The sequence below is a fragment of the Manis pentadactyla genome, chromosome 2, assembly GCF_030020395.1.
Source record: "Manis pentadactyla isolate mManPen7 chromosome 2, mManPen7.hap1, whole genome shotgun sequence".
Taxonomy (NCBI): domain Eukaryota; kingdom Metazoa; phylum Chordata; class Mammalia; order Pholidota; family Manidae; genus Manis; species Manis pentadactyla.
Genome location: NC_080020.1, coordinates 218,136,286 through 218,159,615, shown reverse-complemented (window position 1 = coordinate 218,159,615; position 23,330 = coordinate 218,136,286). Strand labels below are relative to the sequence as shown.

The 23,330-nt window shown below is 52.3% G+C and overlaps 1 protein-coding gene across 6 annotated transcripts in view; it reads left to right on the top strand.

Annotated features, from left to right (window-relative positions):
- Positions 1–23,330, top strand: part of KLHL29 (kelch like family member 29) — a 303,849-nt gene that overhangs the window by 113,001 nt on the left and 167,518 nt on the right. The window contains exon 1 of one of the 6 annotated variants that reach the window (XM_057497425.1): positions 13,020–13,144. The exons of 4 other annotated variants lie outside the window; for them this stretch is intronic. Coding sequence is in view for 1 of the 2 variants with exons in the window: in XM_057497421.1 (XP_057353404.1) it covers positions 13,238–13,327 (90 nt within the window). In the remaining variant the exon portion in view is untranslated. Of the gene's footprint in view, positions 1–13,019; positions 13,145–13,199; positions 13,328–23,330 lie in introns of those variants that run through there. One more of the 6 variants, XM_057497421.1, reaches the window with a different exon arrangement.

The window sequence follows — 23,330 nt, the reverse complement described above, 5'->3', positions numbered from 1 at the left end:
CGGGCCTGGCAATGAACTCTTATCAGTGTATTTGTGGCAAGTACAAGTCAATTAATTTCTTTTAAATAACTTCAACTGAAATCCGATTTGATTTATATTCCAAAAATGCTTTCGATTCCATTCCTTCCTGAGATTATAGCCACGCTGAGTTCATCACACGGGCTGCACAGTCACCCGCACCCCAGGGAGAAAACAGGATCCAGGAAAGAGGGAGATGAGAAGGTGGGTGTGAGCATGCTAAAGACCCTCTGTTCCATGGGAGGCCACGTGTTCCATGGGAGGGTCAGCAGAGTTCGTTTCAGTCCTGCCTGCAGAAAGGCTAGTCATTGTGGCAAGGGGTGAATTGAGAAACGCACAAGATACTCAGAAGGTGGAGGAGTCCTCCCCAAGAAGCGTGACTGGCGACCACTGTGGCCGCTGAGGTTTGGCGGTGAGCCACCCCCGTGTTTGGCACACAGAGTTTACTATATAGTTTCTGGGGTTGGGGTTCCAGGAGCCCCTCCCTTCACTCAGGCCTGGCTGTGGGCACCTGACCTTTATATGGCCTGCCACGTGGGGCCGCCCCAGGTGTAGTGGGAGGTGACCCTGAGCTGGCACTGTGAGCAGAGCTCCAAAAGTTTGCCGGTCTGCCATCTCCCAAACGGAAGCAGGCACAAGCGGAGGAGTCACCTTCCAGAGGGTCTGCCCACAGGGCCTCTGCTTGCCACCAGCCAGGACTTCCAGGTGATAATGCCTGGCTTATCTGGGAGGCAGGGAGGGCAGTCACACCCTCTCAGAGGAGGTAGAGGAGGTGGTGTGAGCTGGGTGTTATTTGGCCCCAGAGAGCAGAGCTTAATGAGCGGCTGGTGACAGTGATGAGAGGTTGGAGCTCCAGGGGACAGTGGCTTCCGCCCTCTGGGAGAAGTGCTGTGGCTGGATCCCAAGGCCAGGCAGGTGTGGGACTGGTGAGAGATGCCTTCTCAAGCCATCTTTTGCCCTGATGCCAAGCTGCTGAGTTAGGCCTGGCAGACTACCAGGTGACAGGAGGTCACTGCCCTGGGGGTAGGAATATCTGCTGAAGAATTCAGGGCAGTTAAAAAGTTTGCCAAAGATGCACCTGGACCAAAAAAATGTATTGGCCATAACAAAACAGCACAGACTGGGTGGCTTAAACAGCAGAACTTTATTTTCTCACAGTTCTGGGGGCTGGAAGTCCAAGTTCAAGGCATGAACAGGATTGATTCATTAGGGCTGTCGATGGCCGTCTTCTTCCTGTGCCTTCACGTGGTCCTCCCTCGGCATCTCTGTCCAGATTTCCTCTTCTTACAAGGACACCTGTAGTGTTGGATTGGAGCCCACCCTGAGGACCTCATGATAATTTAAGTATATCTGCGAGGACCCTATTTCCAAATAGGGTTATAGTCTGAGACACTGAGGTGGGAACTGCAACATGTGAATCTCGGGGGCACACAGTCCAGTCCACAGAGATGCTGTTCTGGGGACGCAGGCTAGCAGCGTTTCCCAAAACATATGCCTCAGACTGCCACCATCAGAAGCAACTGTAGCACTTGATAAAAATGTGAATTCCTGAGCCACATGCCAGATCCTGAATCAAAACCTCAGGATTTGGCATTTAAATAAACCAAATCAACTGCCACATCTCCACTTTCATGGAGCCCCCATGTCCCAGGGCCTACACAAGATGATCAGAGAAAATATAAGGGGTACAGAACCCAGCACCCAGTTCCACAGGCTGAAGTGCCATGGTGACTTGGAGAAGGAAGGAGGCTCGCGTGAAGGGGGATTTGGGGGAAGTTGTCCCAAGGGCAACACTTCTCACATCGGCACAGAAACAATTCACAGCTAAGGGTTAGAAATACGTGGGGCAGGTTTGAGGATTGGTATGAAAACTTGGTGTTAAGAATATGAGCCTTGTGTTGCTTTGTCTTTATCGAAAAGTAAATTCTGGTTTCTTCCACGATTCCTATTTGCCATCTTGGGATGTGATACCAGTGCCAACACATTGACACTCCGCCGACTTCAAGGGTTTGGACCTTCTTTGTGGCTTGTGGCTGCTGTGGCTTTTCCTCTTAGCAGGGAGGTGTGTGGCTGGGGACTCGGCCCGTGACCAACAGACAGGACGGGGTTGAGCCCCACTGGTGACGTCTGACTATATGGGCACAGATCTCAGCCAATGAAGCCTTGCTGAGAGACCACACGCAAGGAAACCCGTGGGACCTCTCATGGGAAAGAACATGCATGGAAGTGTCAGGAAGCCCCATGAGTCCCGTGTGTTTGGGAACGGTGTTCACACCTACTGGCTGGGTGACCTTGACAAGCTACCCTCCTTCTCTGTGCCTCAGTTTCCTCACCTATAAACAAGGGAGAATAATATCGTTATTAATATTAGTATCATTAATAATTATTTTATTAATATATAATATTAATGTGGTAAGCATTAAATCAAATAATTATGAAAAGAATTTGGAATAATGAAGTATGCAAGAAATGTTAGTGATCAATATTTTTTTCCTGGGTGGGTGATGTTCTGAGAAATTACTTCAAATAAGAGAGGGCCGCCCTCTATGGAGTGGGTGGTCAGTGACAAATCCATTCCCTTATGCTGGATAGCTCAGTGATTTTTCTGCTCTCTGCTCCAAGCTAAGGCAAGATCATGTCAGAACCCAGACAGAAGTGAAGCATCAGCCAGTACAGGGGTGCAGCCTTTCAGCAAGGGTGTTTTTGTGTGTGTGTGTGTGTGTGTGTGTGTGTGTGTGTGTGTGTGTGTGTGTACATGTGCCTTCAACCCCAAGGGGCTGCATGTAGGTAAAAGATGTCTCTTCAGCTCCTGGAGATTCTGGGCATGAACAACCTGTTCAGAAGACTTCTGCCCATGCAGTGGGCACCCTGCTTCCTGTGAGACAGTATCCCTGATACACACTGTCCACCCTGCCTCAGTTTCCCTTAGGACCAAGTCCCTGTGCACAGGCCATGGGGTATGTCCCAGGTGACTTGGTGCCATGCACTGTCACTCACCTCAAGTGGGCTCCACTTGTGATAGTCCCCATGAGGGGGGAGGGCAATGACCTGCTCTCCTTGGAGCACCCTTCTCACAGGTCCTCTCCCTCACACTGCCTTGGAGCAAGTTCTTCTCTGTGCCTATACTTTAAAATCATGGTGAAATGTTGCATTTGAGGAGGAGGGAAGAAGGTCAAAGAGGCAGAACTCACTGACTCTTCTTTGGGAATTAATTCTCTAATCCAATTTTTTTTGGTGGCTGGGGAAGCACAGGATGTGGTTAATAAAAGCAGTGTTCCCTAGTTGAAGCAGGGGAGTCTGCCTTCAGGAGCCCCTAAAATTTCCACTGGAAGCCTAGATGTCTCCAAACCCAGCTAGAAAACTCCTGCCCCGATCTGGGCATCCTCCTTGCTTTCTGAGCTCATACCCTGCTGCCAGCCAGATTCTGACTGTCCACAGCACCTTCCCTGCAGGGTGGGCAGGACAGAGTCCAGGAGAGAAGGGACTACTTCTCCCAGAACTGGGCCGGTTTCCTTTTAGATAATCATTGCAGACCTTTTAGATAATCATTGCAGCTCAAATGCACTGTTTGAACTTGACTTTTCTGAATGCTCCTAGTGTCTGACTACCAGCACTGAGTGGAGTCCTGAGGAGGCAAGCTGAACAACTTGACATGTTAATCCAAACTTGCTTGGCCCCCTCTGGTTCCTAGGAAGATGGTGGGAGGAATCAGAAGGGCTGGGCATCTGAAAGGGAAGTGAGCTGAGTTCAGGACCCAGTGAGGATGTGTGCGCTTAGGCAGGGGAGACTACAAACTCCAAATGGCCCTGTCTAGAGACGTTCACATCAGCCTACAGCCACCCCAATTTTTCTATTATTATTATTTTAACATTGCATTGGCCCTATTTTTAAAATCTGCTGTGCTTGAGCAATTTTTTCTGACGTCAGCAGGCTGCCAGCAACTCTGCTTGAAAACAAGAATAACCAAATCTTTTAAGGAGTAATGCTGACCCTGTTTCAATGCAATAAATCACAAAAAGCATTGTTTACAGTAAGTGGTATCTGATTGCTGTTAGAACCTGTGTTTATTGCTTTTGTGCATTATGGTCTCTTGTAATTTGGACAGCCAGAAATTGTATTCCTTTATGCAGTGTGTAGGAAGGGTTCGTAAGGAAGGAGGCATCTGTAATTATGCTGCCAGGGAGTGGGCTTGGGGAGCCCCGAGGAACATGAAATGCAACCACCCATTTTTCATCTGAGGAGCTATGCAGCAGGCTTCCCTCTCTCCAGTCCTTGGAAGCCTGCAGGCTCCCTTGGAGACCTGGACAGAGCAGGATGGGCAGGAGGCGCTTCAGAACCACAGGACTCTGGATCAGACAGACCTAAGTGACCTCTGGGAGTGGAGCATGGTGTGGGCGGCCAGCCACAGCCCCACAGGAGGCTGGCCAGATGGTTTTCCCTGGAAATGGCCTCAGACGCTCCTGCAGGTTCCCTCCCTCAGTCTCGCCCATCCCGACAAGTGCCCACTCAGCTTTGTCAGTGAGGGCTGGCAGCGGGAACCCAAAGACAGCCAACGGCAGAATTCCTGGTGCATCTCTCTGCAAAACTGGAGGAGAAGCTACTTGGCCACAGAGCCCGAATTTTGACACATGAGTGAATCACAGACATCACTCAATTTCTTTGAGAAACTCTTGGAAAGAAGGGTGGTGTCTGGGGCACAAGTGAGCTCTCCTCTTAACCTGGACCCAGAAAGAGGGCGAGTTTCTTTTCACCAAAATAGACCATGTTCCATCCTTCCTCGCGGCATCTGCTCCTATGAGCTCCCTGGCCCGGAGGGCTTCTGCCTGCCCACTTTACCTGGGTAGAGCCCACCCTGCCTTCGCAGTCCTCTGCCTCCATCAGGGTCTTCCCAGAACTGTTCCTTCTCCAGTATTCTCAACCTCAGTAGAATTTCACCACCATCCCCCCCACTCCCCGGTTCTTCCCTGAAGCCTGAAAAACAGACTTAGGCCCTAGACACCTCTCTTTCTCTGAACCCCAGCACCAGCTCGGCATGCAGAAGGCACTCACCAATGAACTCGAGAGCTGGTCAGCCAGCCAAGTCTTACCAAAATCTCCTGTGACCATCTCTGCCTTGTCCTCTTCCTCGTCCCTATCGTCACTGCACTCGGGCAAGCCCTTAGCTGTTCTCAGTGGGACCTCCTGCCATGTTCCCTGGGGTCCTGGGGCCAGGTTGGCATTCAGGGCCATGTCTTGGTCTCTGCCCCCTTCCCCAGTCTCATCTCCCCCATCACTCTGCCGGTTTTGTTCCATTTACCCAAAGCCCCTCTCACTTCCTGAACACATTATACCACTTCCTGATGGTTTTCATCACGCAGGGCATTTTCTCTGCCTGGAATGTCCTTCTCCCCTTCTTCATCGGCCTCTCCTCTTTGAGGCCAGCTCAGGAGCCATCTCCCCAGGGAACCCTTTCTCCACAGTGCCTGGGCCTTAGGGCCTCCGTCTCTGCTCCCATGGTTCACTGTGATGTCCTCTGTGATATCTCATCACAATTTTGATAAACTGTGAATGTCTCCCCTTAAAGGCAGGAACACTGTGTTGTCTGTCTTAACATCCCCAGTACCTGGCACAACGCCTGGCCTGTGGAGGAGTTCCCTAAATGTGGATCCAGAAACGATACGTTCCATAAACAATATCCAACTTGCATTAAAGCAAAAAGGGCACGTGGAGGGCAGAGTACATTTAAGGCCCAAATTGTACACAACTGCATCATGGATGGCTCCAGTGAAACCATACTTCTGCACAATGGGGACGAGGCCCTCACACAGCCCGTGGGCCAGGTGCCAGTCCATCCTATCTCCCCTGGAGGCCTGAGCACTCACCCGGGACAAGCACTCAGCCTGGGGAGCTCTAGCCCCACCCAACTGTATCTGAGCACAGAGCAGATGTTCCTCAGTGGAGGCACTGAGAGTGAGGCTGGCCTCACCTGGTGATTGATGCTGATACCCAAAGGATGGGGCCAGTCAAGCATGCTCACCTCTTACAGAAGAGGTAAATGATCTATTACGATTCTCAAGCCACAAGTTCTGATTGCCCAAGCCCTGGCCTTAATAGACGCTGAGCTGGATGACAAGGTTCCCCCGAGCGCCTAGTGCTTAGAAGGGCTCTCCGAGGCTTGTGGACTTGGCTTCGGGGTAACATATGGATCCTTCCTGCCCTACCCAGCCTGCCATGAGAGCAGTAGAGGAAGCAGGGAGAGAAGCCGATGCAGGGCCTCACCTCCCAATGACCTTCACTTCTGAGGCCCGAGGCACCTACTGGGCTGACTGGGAGCAGCTGGTCAAATGGGAACCTGCACACAACCCAGCAAATGCACTTACCAAGGCCAAGTATCACAGTTTCCAGGTTTGTTGATTTCAGCAAACTTGCCCCTAATTCACACACACACAGAATGCTAACCTGACTAAACTCACTGCCAGCACCAAGACACAAAGTAGACCTATTCACCCTCTTCCTCATCCCACCCACCTGCAGACCCTCTGGGGACCATGCAGATAATTTGGGCTTTTGTGCCACAGCTCAGCAAACTTGATTATGATATCGGCCTCTGTGGTCTAGCCAGGCAGCCCCGTGACTGCTGATGGCTCTGTCTCTACAGAGAAGTACAATCTTTATTACAAACAGCTGAATTCCTGGCCCGCTTTTTGGAATTTGAGCTGTTCATAAGCAAGGGTCTGGAAAATGGACCCTTGGGCCAGTTGGCCTATCAGCAGACCCATCGGGACCCTGGCCTGCACCCTCAGGAGGCTGAGGAAGAAGTCGTGCACAGAACCCCTGCTTCCTACGCCCTCGCGGCCTGGGCTGGGCTAGGCAGTGGTGCCCTAGCGCATCCTGGTGACAGCTCTGAGCCCTGGACGGTGGGGCTTTGGGAAAAGGGGACAGAGTGGCCTGGGGCGGCCCTGGCCTGATGTGCCTCCGCCTGCCATGGAGAGCAGGGCTGGCCCCTCTGTCGGCTCCTCGTGGAGCTGAGACCACAGGTCTGCAGGGAGGGTGCAGGCAAGAACAGTGGGCTGGCTGTGCTTCCTGTGCCCCTGCACCCAAGGGCAGGGCTGGAAGGCCAAGCTGCCCTTCCTTAGTTGCTCTCTCTGGCCCTGGGGCCTGCCATCTGCAGACATCTGTTTTTTTCTTTAAACTTAGATATATAAGCTATTGTTTAAAAAATGGAAATTTTTTGAAAGAACCCAATTAACATAAAGTTTGAAATTATCAACCTCTCCAGATTCTTCTTCCGTCTTTTCCATGAGCAGACACAGAGTGGATGTCAGACTCCGGGGCCTTCCGTTTCGTTCCTAGTAGGATTTCACTTCTGAGTCTCTGTGTGTCCAGTGTTCACATCAGGTGGCTGGACAACTACTACAGGGTCCCTGTTCCCAGGACTGAGCTTGCTCACCAGCTCCCATCCTCGGAAACCTAGTGCAACATATGTTTGCCTCAAATATACTTGGCTTTCCGTTCTTGGAGCCTTGTGAGGTTAATGTTATATAAGAAGCTTTATGTTTCCATCAGACTGTTCATGGTTCAAATCTTGGCTCCATAAGCTACTACACAGATAAGTCACTTTTCACCTCGGGGCCTCAGTTTTCTCATCTATAAAATGGACATGATGAGAATACCTATCTCAGAGGGTTAGTGTGAAGAGTAAATGAGGTAACGTGTGACACACAAGCACTCAGTAAAGGGTAGGATAGAAGTAGTAATTATAGTAAATGCTGCTGCTATCATTATCATTATTAATTATTACTATGGAAAAACAGCGTCAGTAGGCTGGAGGTTCACCTCCCCACATACCTATAGCTTTCAGGAGATTCGAATCAGCTAGTGCAGCATTCTCATCTTCAGGCCAGGTACTCTGCCTGCAGCCCCCCGTGGGGTCTGGAATGGAGGAGACATGAGAGGTGGCCTAGGACACCTGTTCTCACATCAGCCTGACCCTTTGATATTTGCATAAAGTGCTCAGGGGTTTCACTGTGACATGTTTTTCTTACTTAGAAGTAAAGATAAAGGAGTTGGGGTCCACCCAGTTGTCTTGTGAGAGAGTGAGGTGGTTGGTCCTTCGGGGAGGGGTGAGCACCTGGGCCACCAGGACCAGCAACCAGACTGAGAGGTCCTTCCCTCCCTCCAGGCCCTGGCTCCCCGCTTTCCGCTGAGCCCCTCTTTCCTGACTTGGGCTTGAGCTTCTGCTATTTCCTGGGCCCAGAAGTCGACCCCAGAAATCCTGCCAAAGCCCAGGCAAACATTGTCTCCTCCAGGAAGCCTCTGAGCATCTCCTCCACCCCGGTGTGGGCTCCCCCAGACCCAGTCCCCAGCAGAGCCCCTCCCTGGCCCTGGGCCCAGGCTGTCACCTGCCCTCTTGCAGTCATTCCCAGCTCTGAGCCACCCCACAGCTGTTCCCTCCCTTCTGCCCCTCTATCATGAATCCAGTGACCATCCCCCAGAAAACAGGCTGTGGATGGTGCACGGAGCTGAAACACCCAGACCAGGTCAGGAAACAGCCTAAGTGTTGCATCCCCTCTGAGCTCTCAGAACAATGCTTCCTTTTTATTAGGGACACCTGGGCACCAGGCACTGGGAAAGGGCCTGGTCTATGAACCTGGTGAGGGCCACTGCCACCAGGCAGCATGTGGAGAAGTGACTTGTCTCTAGGAGTCCAGCACACAGTGCCAGGAGATGCACCTTTCGGCCGGGCTGTTTGGAGGCTCTCCGGCAGCCTGTGCTCAGCCGGAAGCTGCAGTGGCCTGAGGGGAAGGCCTCCCTGGGTAAACTGATTCTTCTGCTGTACCCCTCCCTGCTGTCAGCCTAGCCCAGCCACTCCCCAGCCCTTCATCCAGGACACTTTTTCCAGCCAGCTCCAGCTCTCATCACCTCAGTGGGATCCCCAGGGCCCCTGGGCCCCGCCCTCTTCCTCCTCCTCCTGGGCATTCTCACCTGCTAGCTCAGAACTAGAACATGCCTTCTGTGGTATCTGAACTCCCTGCATAGCCTCCTGACAGCTGCTGAGGCACCCAGCCAGCCCAGGCCAGCCTCCCAGCAGGACCGGGCTTGGGCCCAGGACTGAGATGTCACCCTGCCTGATGGCTATCAGTAGCGGGTGTGTCGGCATAAACCACCCTTGAGTATCACCTGCCCCGGAGAGAAGCCAAGTAAGGGAGACGTAGGGAGAGCAGGACAGGACTGAAGCCCTGGACGCCCCTCCTCTAACCCTCTTGCCCCTGTCTCACTGAAGGGACTCAGTGGCCACTCCAGCAAGGGTGAGGCCCTGGGTCAGACTCCATCCACCCCAGGCAGGGCCAACCCCCCCTGGAAATGGGGAACTGGATGGGGGTGTGCATTGGGTTAATTTCCTCAGGCTTGGCCCCTGCAGTTTCATGAGATCCAGGATAAGTGCCTTTGCCTCCCAGGGCCTCAGTTTCTTGATCTGTGCAATGGGAGGGCCTACAGGAGCCTTTCTGTCTGGGCTTCTGTGATTCATTGACTACTAAAAGCCTTCCAGCTGGGCAGTGGGGACAGGGAGAACAAAGCACGCTTTATTTGCTTGTGTTAGAATCCAAGGAGTGAACTCACTGGGGTTTCCCACCCCTTGCTGGAGGTCAAGGCCAGGTCTCTGCCCTGACTCCTATTCCCTGGGTCCTGAAACCTTGAGACCCCCAGGAGGCCCTGGGAGGGGTAGATGCTGGTGATTAATTACATGTCTTTTCTGAGTCCAAAGCCAGTTTCTTAATCCCTATTTACATACCCCAGCTCTTTCAGAGAAAACAAACTTCTGATTGTAGCATGCAAAAGTTTTCCCATGCTTTAAGGTCACTTTTTCATACATTTTTTTCTTAGGATAACACAAATCCTCATTATAGATATTTCTGTATTTTAGCGAAAAGGAACCATACTCATCGTAATGAGATCCCCGAATAAAGTTCAGTTCATTTTCATCCTTCTTTCCTCCCCGAATATTATTGCTGGAAATGTTACATTATCATAAACCAGAGTTCAGGTTGCATATAGGGTTTTAACAATTGTCATTTTCTTCTGGATACAAATTCTGATTACTGCCCACATTTCACAAAGACATTTTACTACCCCCTCCCTCACTCTGCTGTTTTCTTTGTAGGCTTTTTTTTTTTGGCAGTAAACACAATCGAGATGATGAGAATTAGGAGAGTTTATGACAGTGTTTCTGTGTCCTCTGTCCCTCTTTCCTGCCAGCCATCTGAGGCAAAGAGCCTAGGGCTGGGGGTAGGGGTAGGTGGCCATGTGGGAGGGGGCTGATGCAGGGGGCTTCCCGAGAAGGACCCACAGAAAGGCCCTGGGCCCAAGGCCTCCTGGCTGGGACCTACGTCCTGTTAGAAGCCATCTTGGAGGTGAGGTTGGAAGTTTCTAGGTGGACTCCCATTCCCCTCTATATCTCAAACCACTGGTAGGACCAATGCTTGGACTTTAGAAGTGGGTTTCAGGGTCAAGGACCTTCTGCCTGGCCAACTGAGGCTATGTAAGTGCAGCCTGCCCTTTAAGCCCATTCTCTGGCATCGGGGCCAGCTAGGTGGTCCTGAGTGGTGACTTCCTTCCCCTGCCGAGGCCCAGCAACTACTCATCTCTGCCTGCTCCCTGGGCTCTGCAGATAACTCCCTGTGGGCTTTTTGTGAAGGCCTTCCCTTCCTCCCACATACTATAGGGATTAAGAAACTGGCTTTGGACTCAGATGAGTCTGTATTTGAGTCCCACTTCTGAGCTGTGTATCTTCATTCCTGTACACAATCCCTCATGTGTAAAATGGAGGAGGAGAGGATTAGATGAACCATGTCAAGCACCTTACCCAGTGCTCAGCACCCCCAGGTGTTCTGCAGGAATGGGGTGCTGTGCCTGGCTTCATTCCCACCCTGCTTCCTCCAGCTTCTTGGGGTCTTCTCTTTGTCACTTGTATCCCAAGGGAAGTCCTGTCTTTCTTGTCTTTTAACCACGTTGGACAAATCCTTCTGCTCACCCACTCCCCAGGCCCTGCCTATTGGATGTAAGGGAACATTCTCTGCAGGACCAGGCACTGCCCACTGAGCCCCTCACAGGCAGCCTCCTCCCTGCAGCTTAACGTGGGAACTACATGTACCTCCCACCTCCTAGGAGGAAACACACTCAAAGAGCTCAAGCTGATTGCTCAAGGACACACAGATGATAAATGTCACAGCCAGGACACAAGCCTCTGTTGAATTTCAGAGCCTGCAGGCACTCTGTGGCCTTCAGTACTGTTTGTTACACAGTGAAGCCTTGGAGCTCAGGGACGCCACAGACGCATTTCGGACGTTCGGCCCTGAGCTAAACAACCAAAGGCCACTGGGTTTGCAGAGGTTGTGCTCCTGCCTTTCACAGTCTTTCTGGGTCTGTCCTTATTCTCAACCATTAAACTTGCTATGCTCATTGTCTTGCCTGAAGCACCGACTCCCCCTCACCTGCTGTGGGCTTGCTTGTTAGAACTGTGTGCAAAGGAGGCATTCATAGGCTACGAAACAAGGATTTGGGGGGCTTTCCTGTGAGTGGAGCTTCTGCACCACGATGCCTGATGCCATCTGGTTTGCTTGTTTGAAGGCTGCGTTTGATTGCTTCTTCACTTGGGGCTGTGTTGGGGAGAAAGCAAGAATGGCTCATCCTTATTTCTGGGCAGATTGGAGACATCCTAATTTTTAAAATCTGATCAGAGAAAAAAAATGTTTTTGCGAGGTTGGGTAGTCATCCAAGTGGGGTAGGAAAGTGAGGTAGGCCTTTCGGGTTCTCTTCCCACAGTGGGATGGGTACCCCAAAGGGACCCAAGGTCCTGGAGTGTGAGAAGAGAATCCCAAGGCCCAGGCCCTGGGGTGGAAGTTAGGTCTCCTCCAACCCTGCCCTAAGCCCAGACCCCCAGCTTGTATTCCAGCGTCCTCTCTTTCTAGATAGTGCCAAGTCATCTGCCATCTCTGGGGGCCAGGCTGCACATCCGTAAAGTGGGCATGTGGTTGTCCCCCACCGTCCCTACAGGGTCTGTGCAGAATAAACTGCCCTGAAGGGTCAGCAGGTGCCACTCAGACTGAGGACTTGTGGTACAGGCTTGACTACTGTTCCTTGCCCTGACGGCAGTCACCAAAGAACCACCCCCACGGGCAGGTGTTAAGAGCAGTCTCTGTGGGGCCGAGTGTTAGAACCTGCTCACCTGCCCTCAGGGTGGCATGGACATTTGGTGGGGTGGAGGGGTGGTTTCCAGAGTCTAGGCCAGGAGAGGGTGGACAGAGGCATCCTGAACTGCCTGGCATCCCAACACCCCCTGCTTCCTTCACAGTCTCAATTTTTGCATTTTGTTCAGCAAACTCCAGACTGGGTCAGCTTGCCACACAGATACCCCTAGATAACAGCAAGGGTCTGGGGCGAGCCAGAGGTGGAGAGCCTGCATTCCACAGGGACAGCAGAAAGGGTGCAGGGTGTTCTCCAGACTGAGTTTTCAAATCCCTCTTAGGATCCTTCCTCCATTCTAAAGCAAAGGACATTAATGCTACACTATGGTTCTTGCCCGTGCTGATAAGGAAAACCAGTCAATGCAGGAGTCTCATTAAGAAAATCCTAAAATTTTAGTCTTATCGCTGCCGCAACATAACACAGTGAGCATGTTAATTCTTACCTCCCTTGGTGCCCCCACCCCTGAAATCCCTCTCAACTGAGGCCGGCAGGATGAACTGCCATCCCTGCTACAGCCTGAAGTCCTGTGATTCACATTTGTCCTTCCGCCTTGACGTGCAGAGTGAATCTCCAGTCTGAGTGGGTAGGGCTCTGCCCCCCCACACTTCAAATGCCTCTGCAGTTACCCCGTTCAGCAAACTTTGTCTAAATCCCTACTGTGTGCAGGCTATGGCACAGGGCTGTTAAATGTCAGTGTCTAGCTGAGTTCATCTCCTTGGAAGAGCCAATGAGCTGAGGAGAGAGCCCTGATTTTACAGGCCAAGCAGCCAGCTGACCTCATCCCCAGCAAAGGCTGGTTTCAACAGGCTTCTTGTGCAAGTGATCGTTTGCTGTTGGTATGGCTCGAACTTGGCAACGATTCTACAATTCCTGTTAGCAAAGAGGAAACAGGAACCTTGAAGTAAGTGCTTATCTCATAAAGTGACGATTCAGGGAGGAAAGCTCCTGGCTCTTTTCAGGAGCTTGCCTGGACGCCTCCAGCCCTGGCTCGGTAATGCTAATGAGCTTTTTACTGGCCTGCTGTCCTCCTCCAAACTCCTTCCCCAGCTGGGGTTTCTTTTTCTCCCCATGCCGCCTCCATGAGGTAGGTAGACTTGACTCAGGTATTCCCATCTCTCAGAGGAGGAATCTGAAGCTGGAGAGCTGAGATGACTCGCTCGCTGTCATGCTAGGGAGCGGCGGAGCCTGCCCAAACCAAGTGCCCGGCTCCTCATCTGCAACTCTTTCCACTGCACCCAACCGCGAGCCGGCCTCCAGGGCAGAAGAGCCTGCCCGGGCTCCGTGGGGGAGCGGGAGCTTGGGCCGAGGGGCGGAGGAAGGGCGGGAGATGCTGCAGCACCCGGGACTCCGCGAGAGGTGCCCAGGGACAGGCCGGGCCGACGCTGCGGAGGCGCAGTGATAGACGTTCGCAGCTCACGGGTGGGTGGCCCGCGCGTGTGCTCGCACCAGGGTGGCCGCGCTGCTGGCAGGCCAGGGGGCCAGGCATCCCATTTCAGCAACATGATCTCGGCACTGCGTGAGTGAAGGGAAACGTGCCCGCCCGTGGGTGTCTGTGGTCTTCAGCCCACAGAGGGCTGGGGGCCCCGGAGGACCCAGGTAGTGTCCGGAATCTCTCGGTGCCATGTGTTCCGTGTCTTTGCTGGCCTTGCCAAGCTTTTTCAGAGTAAGCAATACTGTATGTCTCTCCCAAGATCCTGTAAGAAAACCGTGTTTAAAAGTCAGAGTTTCAGAGGACTTCACAGAGAAAGGAGCACATTTGGTCTGAAATCGGTCCAGGAAAACAAAAGCCTCCCTGTCTCCTGGCCTCTCAGCAAAAGAATTGGAAAGGCATTATCTGAGACGGGGTGTGTTGGGGGACAGGGTCGGGGGGAAGCAATTTTTATTTGCCAGGGATCATATTTGAAAGTAATTCTGCTCCCTATAATTTTTTTATTCACACTGTCTCAGACTTTGGTTCTCGGTGGGTGACTTAGCAATCGCCACAATTTGCTGATATTCTAGTCCCTAAGAAGGCAGACTGTTACTTTTAATGAATGGAATCTGTTTTGGAGAGATTTCCCAGAGCCAGCTGAGCACCCACGTGCAGGTGCAGCACCCAGGACCAGGGGAAGGGAGGCCAAACGCAGGACTGAAAGGTGTCGGGAGCCAAGTACTCCCGTCTAGACATGGAGGGGCGAGGGGAAAAGCAGAGGAGCCAGAGAGAGCCTGGCCTGCGCCCGAATGAAAAGAACTCCCACTTTGTTCGGCTGCCTGCTGTTGTCCCAGAGCCCAGCCCTGCAGGAAGGCAGAGGAGCTTCTGGGGCTCAGCCTGGAGAATTCCTTTCTTCTTTTCTTGCTTCCTCCTATGCCATGTGGCTTCAGATCATGACATTTCAGTTCAATGCTGTCAGTGCCTTGATCCGAGGAGAATGTCTGTGTACCCAGGTCCCTTGGCCAAGAAGAAATGGTGCCCAGAGCCCGCTGGCATCTGCTCCCGCCCTCTGTCTCCCTTCCTCTCCCACATGACCAGCAGACAAGAAACACTTCCTTCCCTCAAGCAGTGGGGCAGAGCTAAGCAGGAGGGGGTGCAGGCCAGGCCCTGGGCCCCAGTCCTGAGCTGGCGTGTCTGGTTGGGCTCAGCCTCAGCCCTCTCCCGGAAGGTAAGGTACAGAGCCAGCGGTGACTTGTCTGGCTCCTCTGAAACCTAATGATCAGATAGCCATGAGCCCCAGCCCCTGCCCTTACCCAGAGGGGAGCCTGCAGAGCCAGGGGCCCACCAGCTATTTTTAGAAAGCTATCAGGTGCGCAAGATTCGCAGTTGCCTTCTTCCACCTGTTTGGGGTCATTATAGGGATCTTATGTCTCTACCACAGGCCCTGCCTGTTCTGCCACTAAGCTCCCTCGCCATGTAACCCAGCCATCTCTCTGGCCTTGCCTGGACCTATGGTAATTTTGTCCTGGGAAGCACCGATGTTGGACACTAATGCTTGCTCTGCTCTGCTTCTTTGAGTGGGAGTTTTCTAAGGTCAGAAAGTAAAGTCAGGCCACAAAGAATCTTGGTTGGGAGCCCACCATGAGGAGTGCTGATTCATTGAGCAGAAGGTCCAGGGGCTTTGTTCTACCAGGAAAGGGCACAGTGTGTGCAGTCAGGCTGGGGCATGCCCGTGAGACCCCAGAGCTCACAACCAGCAGATGCAGGGAGCTCTGGCCCACCAGAGGAAGCTGCACAGTGAAGGCCGTGCCCGAGCTCAGCCTCCAAGGACAAGCAGGGTTTGGGGTTTGATCGCCGAACACAGGAGGGGAGGCATCGCAGGCAGAGGGAACCATGTCAGCCTTGCTGACCCAGAAGCGGGCATGTCTGGGAAGCTCGAGGGGACAGTAAGGCTGGCGCAGAGGGCTCTGCAGGGACAGTGGGCAAGGAGCCTGAAGAAAGCAAGAGGTGGCACCAGGTATCAGAAGCTTTGAATGGCAAGTGAGGTGTTTGGACTTGATTTGATGGATCTAAGCCACAGAGGGTCAGAGCAGGAGAGACCAAGAAGCCTGAAGGTGTGGTGGCCCATCAGTGACCTGTCTGCAGGATGGTACAGGGTCTTCCTGGTCCCAGAGCAGTGGCAGCAGCTGCATTGGGGCAGCATCTTCGTGGCCCCACCCTCCACGCCCGGTTCCCAAGTCCTGTGAGTGTGGTGAGCTGGGACTAGCTCAGCGGCTCCCAGGAGCCCCTTGTTGACCTCTCTCCCCAGGTCCACAGTCAGGGACATCCAGCTGTAGCTTGACAGTGAAGTGGGAGTTTTTAAACAACAGAGACCGGCAGCTACAAATCAGGGTCTAGCTAACCCTGTTTGCTTTGTTCCCCACTGCCCCCAGAGCCAGCTGTTGACCGCTTACCCGCACAGCACTGGCGGGGGGGCCCTGAGAGACTTACGCTGAGGAGTAAGAGTTGGAGCCGCGGTGGCCACACTGACCTTGCGTGGCACGCTGAGGACAGCCTGCCAAGGAGGCTGAAGGGTGGGCGTGGGGACGAGGCCTCCCCAGGAGCACTGAGCAGTCTCAGCGTGGCCATTTGTCAGCTGATTCTGAAACCAAACTCCTTTACACGGACTGCAAGGCCTGGGACGCTTCTCAGCCGGAGGACGCGTGCTCTTCCTACCTTTCCGCTTCCTTGCCTGCGCAGGCTCTGCCCCAGCTGCACTGAACTACTTTCAGCAACTTAAATGCCACCTGCTTCTCCTCCCTCCAAGCCTGGCATGCGCCACCCCCCCTCAGAATCCTCCCCACTCACCCCATCTTGGGTGTCTTCTAGCTGGTCCTGGGCCCTGAAGCCCCGGACCTGGGGCCTGGCACTGAGTGTGCTCAGTAAATGCACGCCTGTCTGCGGCTGTCCTCTCACGCTAACAGAGCCTGAGAGACGGGATGGAAAGGGGCTGCCTTTCCCAGGGCCGGGCAGGGAAGCTAACCAGCAGACAGCGTCTGAGTAGGGCTTCAGCAAGACTGGTTAGCCTTGACTACATGCTGAAAACAGCAGGATTTGTTCAATGCTTAGAGACACAAAGCACTTACTAGCCCACAGAATCCTCCCAACAATGTAGGAGGATGAGTAGCAGTCCCATTTCAGAGAAGAGGACACTGAGGACCATGTGGAAGGCTGCAGGCCTTGACCCTGACTCCTGAGACCTTCTATTGAGCTGGCTTCCTGAACTGAGGGTTTCAGATCATTCTTCCTGAGTGAGCTCAGAAGTCAGGAGCAGCCCAGCCTCCTCTAGGAGGTCAGGGTACAAGGCCTGACTCCAGAGACAGGCCTGCAAACCCTGTCACCACCCCTCAAGGATTTTCTTCTTAAAAATGGGCATTAGTGATGGCAGTGAATACACTGTTGCATTTATTGCTCTTTTGGGAACAGAAAAACCTGGCTTCTTAGAGCTGTTGTATTTTATTTTTCTGTAAAGAAGAAATTAATTTTAGTCTTTCTTTTTAGTTTAAAATGTTGTTCTTTGCTTTTTCCGCCCTACAATTTAAAAGGAAACATTTGTCTGTTGGGAAAAGAAATGATAATTATAGACTAAAAATTGTTTCTATTCTGATTTGAAAAAGTGTCAAAAAAAAAATTCTATTGCACAGATGGGGCCCTGCTGACAGAGGGTGTTTGACAATGAAGCCCCAGGCCAGTTTGGGGCTCAGAATGGCATTTGAGGTGGATTTGGGCTCCAGCATCATCTGGGTGAGGGGCTTTTTCTGAGGCTGGTCTTCATTTCCCACGCTGGTTAGTAGCTCCTGTAGGGTGCAGTTCACCAGCATTAGGTAGCATGTGGTTCACCAGCAATAGGAAGGAGATGTAACTGGACAGTTTACCTATGGATTGTGTGTCCCCTGTTAGGTGACCTGTGCAGACAAGGCTGGACACTCCCTTGCATGGCCTGGGAGCTCCAGAGCCACCTAGCTTTATCCCTTAGCTGAAAATTTCACTTTTCAGCATCACAAAGCTGTAACTGCTCCAAGTCCATCGATCAGTATAGCAAGAAACTGATTAGACTGTGAAATTAAACTAATAGTCATACTACTAGCCCTTGAGATCAGCGGGGAAAGAGCTCAAAGTGAAGGCTGTTTCCAAAATCCGTATTAACCTTTGGAAGAACTCCTAGGCACACACGCGTTCCCCAGGTTCCCTTCCTCCCTGCAAATTCGGTGTGATTCTCAGTTCCCAACATGGTGCTGCTTGCATGAGTGTCATAGGAGGCCAGCGAGGCCAGGGCCAGAGGAGTCTGCAGGGCAGCTGGCGTAGGGCATCCATTTGGATCTTGGGGTGGCTGAGAGGGGTGGCCGCAGTGTTTCTAATGCATGGGGTGTGATCCCCAGTCACCATGGGCTCCAGGCTACTCCCTAACCAAATCTTGGGCCCAAGGCCATAGCACTGGCTAGAAAGTTCCTTTTTTAAAATCTCACATGAATCCTGAGTCCATCCCACCACTATGCACACCACAGGGAGGGGCTTGCTGAGCCCCTTGTGTGTTTGATCCCATGAGAAAGAGCAGTAGTTGTAGTCCTCAGTCTCCTCCTCTTCCCACCCTGGCCCCCTCCCTGCCAAGCATAACTGACTGAAGGCAATGAGCAATGCTAGAGAATGAGGAGCAGACCTTAAGGCTATTCTCTGATATGTCCTGATCACTCTCAAGGGCCAATTTGGAGGGTAGAATGTAGGTGATGTTGAGAAAGTCTCCAGCTTGGACCAGCCTCCACCTTCAAGCCTTGCAGGGGTCATGGAGACTGGGCTGGGCCTCTAGCCCCCCTGAACTGACCTTCCAGTTCTTAGGAGGCCAGCAATGCAGACTAGGCTCTAGTCACAATTCAAAAAAAAAGGCTTGCTTGTCACAAAGTCAGAGACCACGTCTCAGGCATGGCCAAGTTCTGAGAGGCTACAGTTTGTCACTCATCAAAGAGCTGAGCATGGACTGAGATGGACCCCAAACATAAGCATCAAGACCAGTTCAAATATAGGACTTCAGTCCTTTCACCTCTGCCCTGCATAATCTCAGCCGTGCAGAGCAGGGAAGGCAGGTGTTATTACCCCCAGTTAAGAGACAAGCAAACTAAGTCTGGGTGACTGAAGCTGTGTGGTCCCACAGCTAAAGAAAAGATGAGCCTAGCTCTAGAGGCCTGGCCCAGAGCCCTTTGCTTGCCCAAGTTCTCTCCAGGAGCTGAACTGGAATTAGTGAAGTCTGTGTTCTTCCCTGGCCCTGAGGAGGAGGAGGAGCCTGCACACCCTTCCTATTGGCCATCCCACGCTCGTCCTCCTCCAGGACCTGCCAGTTCCACCACAGTGGAATGTTGCCAAGGATCAGACCCCCTCTCTAAAAGTGGTGATGGTATTTAATAACTAATTACGCTAATGATCCTGCAGAGATGCCGGAGACCTGTTTAGGAGAGATGTCAATTAGAGCCATCTGCACGGTGAATGAAGGAGCCCTACCCCAGCTGTACTGTTGAAACATGTTAGCGTTTTCCTACCAGCGGCCATATGGTACTTAACGAAAGTGAATTGTTCACACTGCACAGCCCGTGCCTCCCGATGAATACCAGCATTTTGTTTGGGAAAATAGTTCTTCAGTCGTGTGGAATATTTTTCGGTGAAATAAGTAGCGAGTTGGATGCCGGCAAGCCCTTGAATGCGAAAAGACTTCCATCACCTCAAGATGTTCCTCCCTCCATCCCAGCCCGTGCCCTGCTCCCACAGTCTGCCGGGCCCAGCCCCGCCCCAGCTCCCGCAGCCCACCTGTGCCCAGTCCTCGGCGTCTGTCTTTGAATCTGCTCAGGAGAGCTGAGGCCGCACGGGTTCTTGCCCCACCTCACCTGGGGGTTTCAGTTTGTGTGAAATCAGAAGCAGGAGGTCCGAGGTTGTGGAGAATGGGAGCACTGAGCTCCATCTGGGCATGAGGCGTTGGGCAAAAGTCCTTCCAGAGTTGCAAAGTACACAGGATGTTTAATTGGGTGTGTGGCCTCGAGGAAGGGTTAACTCCCTGTTTGTGGCCTGTTCCTCAGAAGAAGTGCAAAAGCTCAGGTCCTCACCTAGGTGCTTGATGACATAGAGAAGAACTGTTTCTGGGGCTCAGCAGAAGCCTGCCCGAAGCCTCTCTCCCCCTTGTCACCAGCACAGACAAGGCCACCAATCAGTAGTGACCAAAAGTCATTGCCACCTGATGGCCATTCGCTGACCTGTGCTCAGACAGCTCGGGTGCAGGGCACAGCCACCCTGTGGGCCCCATTCACTGAAAACAGACATGTTTCAGAAGCAGAGCAATGCCAAGATCAGGCCTGTGTTGTACTGGGAGGTGAGCTGGTGACTGTTCTCTGATAGATACACCTCCCCCACCACCCACTGCCAGCTGGTGTGGGCAAGGAGACAGACACTCCGCTCCCTCATGGGGCTGTGGCCTCAGTGAGCCAAAGGCCACCGTCATGGACACCGGGAGAAAGCTGTTTGATTGCAGTCTGCTCTGGGACCAACAGGATTTCACTTGCCAGTAATGTCCATTCTGGAACTTTCCCTAGAAGTGAAGTCATTCATTCAAGCTTACTAAAAGGTAAGATCGAGTGCCGTCAGTGACACAGAAGATCTGCTGCAGTCCTGGAACTTGAGATGTTCTTCTCAAAACTCTGGTCCCATAAATCTGTTATTTTCAGTTCAGCAGCAACTGATCCCAGTTACAATAACGATCCTAAGTCCAGCAGAACACATCCTTAAGGGAGATCTTCCTGGGTGAAAAATAGTAGAAATGTACTCACATCTGTCTCTGATCAGCTGATTGCACGATTGTTTTCCACGTCTATGCTCTGGGTTTTTTCTCATTCTCATTGACACCTGGTATCAAAAGAGGCGTGAGCCTGAAAGAACCGAGTCACGGTGACTCTCCGGTGGCCCTCCCAACAAGGCGGCCAAGGCCTAGGGCAGCCTCTATTGTCCTTGACCATGAAAGGCACCCAGAGCACTCGAGGAAGCCACCAGCCTTTCTGTTCGGCTGATTTCAGGGTGCCCTCCAAAGACCAGAACCTGCCCCGCTGCCCTTCTCACCCCATTTGGAGCCATGCCTGGGAGGTACCCTAAAGAGTTAACCTTTCCTCATTTGGGGGACAGGGCTGGAGGAAGGCTGAGGCCAGTTTGACATATGCTGCCTGGTCTGAACATGAATACTGTGCTCAGACACTGAATTTGATGAATTGTATTATAAAATTTAAAAACAAATATAAAACTCTATTAACTCGCTGTAATGGCCTCCTCCGGGAGTACACACACAGCAATGGCTTACTGGCAAGGAGAAAAAAATACTCTGGTGCAATGTGCTTCTCCTGCAGCAGAATGGAGGTGGCTGGGAGCTGGTGACGTGTAGTGGGCCTACTTGCCCTCTGTGCCTGTGCGGCTTCCGGCTCCCGGGTCAAGGGCAAGGCCCCTGTGAACGGGCCCTTGCAGGATCCATGTCAAAAGGTTAGAGTTTGGCTCCTATGTTAAAACCTAAATTCCACTTCCTTTCAAGGCTAAAGCACTTCTTCCAAGATGGAACCAGGAGAGTGATGAGCTTACAAGCTGTGGCTGAAGCCCAGAGGGTGGAGGGCCTCACCTACACAAGAGGCCCATGGTTTGGGGGGCAGCATGTAGGTGTCAGGCAGGAGGAGGTGTCCCCAGGGCCACCCACCCAACTGGCTGCCCCAGGAGAGGGATCAGTCAGGGCAGGGAGGCTGTCCATTGTTCACCACAGGCCTCTGCAAATGGAGGCACATTCTTGGGGAGGGGGTTTGGCCTGGCTCCAGACTACCAGTTGGAAAGAGATGAACTTTTGTTGAGGAAGGCGAGTGCCAGGCAGCTGTGTACGCACGTGGGTGGAGAGGCGGCGCCCTGCTGGCAGTGCGGAGTCCTGGGGCCCTGGGGAGAACTACCTCCTGTCTCTGCAGCCCAGACACCCGAGCTGAGGAGCAGAGCGGCAAGTGTGTCCTGGTCTTTGGGGAGCTCAGGAGGTTTTCTGCCAACCAGCAGCTTCTCTGTTAGAGAGCAGCTTTCTTCCTTCTGTGCATACAAGGTGGTTTGGAGATATTTGGGGAAGAAAAGAGGTGGTGTGCATAGCAGCAGGCCCATGTACCAAGAGAGCGTGAAGAAACTATGTACATGAGTGTGTAGGGTGAGTGTCTATGTGTGTAAAGTAAGCTGTGCCTTGTGATACGGCTACCCACCGGCCGTTTGTGGATTGGCAGGTTTCATGTGGACTCTGGATCTGAGGGTGTCTGTCTTTCTGAAAGCATCCTTATTAGGGGCTGGCATTCCACCCGCTTTGGGAAGGAGGCCGGAATGGTCTGGGCCGGGGTGCTGAGGGACTGTGGATCTCCTGGCCCATGGGATTTGTGGCATTTGCTCTAGAAAATATGTGAACCCTTCCCAGGAGTTCGGTAGCTAATGCGTAACATGGAGCCCCCGGGGGTGGACAGAGGTTCTGGGCAGCCTCTTGGGAGCCTGGACCCTGGCTAGCAGATAAAAGTCAGGTAGACCCAGAAGCTCCCACAAGCTCCTCCCCTGCAGCTCCGGGTGGGTGGAGCATTTGGGATAAAGGGGAGGGAGGTGACGGTTATAATCCCCCTCTTGGGACTAACATCGAAGCCAGAATCAAGGCATCTACAGTAACGAGAAGAAGAGCATTTCCCCATCCAGCGCACTCCCTACAAGATCCATTCCTGGACCGTCGTGCTAATTACAGGCCAGCTGTGCTTACAACCTTTGTGAACCTGCTTTGGGCCATTTTGTATAAATAAAACTGCTTTTTAGAAAAAATAACTTTACTAATTAGCCCCTGTTATTTTACATAAATGAGATTTTCCTATGACATTAAAAAACAGAGAGATGTGTATGCAAAATGCCAAGCTTACAGAGCTCTTTTTGTGAGTGTAATATTTCTCCTGCCATTTTAATTGAAATTTGAACCAAGTGAGGAACACAGAGAGTTGAAGGTCCGCCGTCTAGGAAGCCAGTCAGCATGGCCTCAGTGCCTCTCCCATTCCCGTGCTGTGCAGCAGGCCAAGGCTTGGTGTTAGTGTATTTCTCCCTGCAACACAGTAAACAGCAAAATAACATGGGCTTCAGAAACATCCAGACCCGGGGGTGAATCTGGGTGTGGATCTAGGTGCAGATTGTGGGACCTGGGAAGTCACACAGGTACATCGCACCTAATAGGACCTACCTTGCAGGATACTCTTCACCATTATGATTTTATTTTTGTTAAAGAGAATCAGGAATGTGAAACACCTAGCTCAATGCCTGTTACATAAGAGGCATTCAATAAGCGATGGTTCTTATTATGCCTCAATGCCTTTGTTGACACACAGTGTCCTCCAGCCTGGAATTTTCTTCTTTCTTGCCTCTGTTGAAATCTTGTGCATCCTTTAAAGGGCCAGCCTGAATGCTCCTACCTCCAAAAGGCTTCCTTGTTGGCCTCTGTATGCCTTTGCAACAATGCAAGATGCAAACTCATGTTCCAGCCCAGAAGTCATTCTTCTGCCTGTTCTGCTCAGTGTTTCTCCAGCTGCTCTGAGCTTTGCATGTAGGAACCATTCTTCCCCTTCCCCTGCCATGGCGGCGC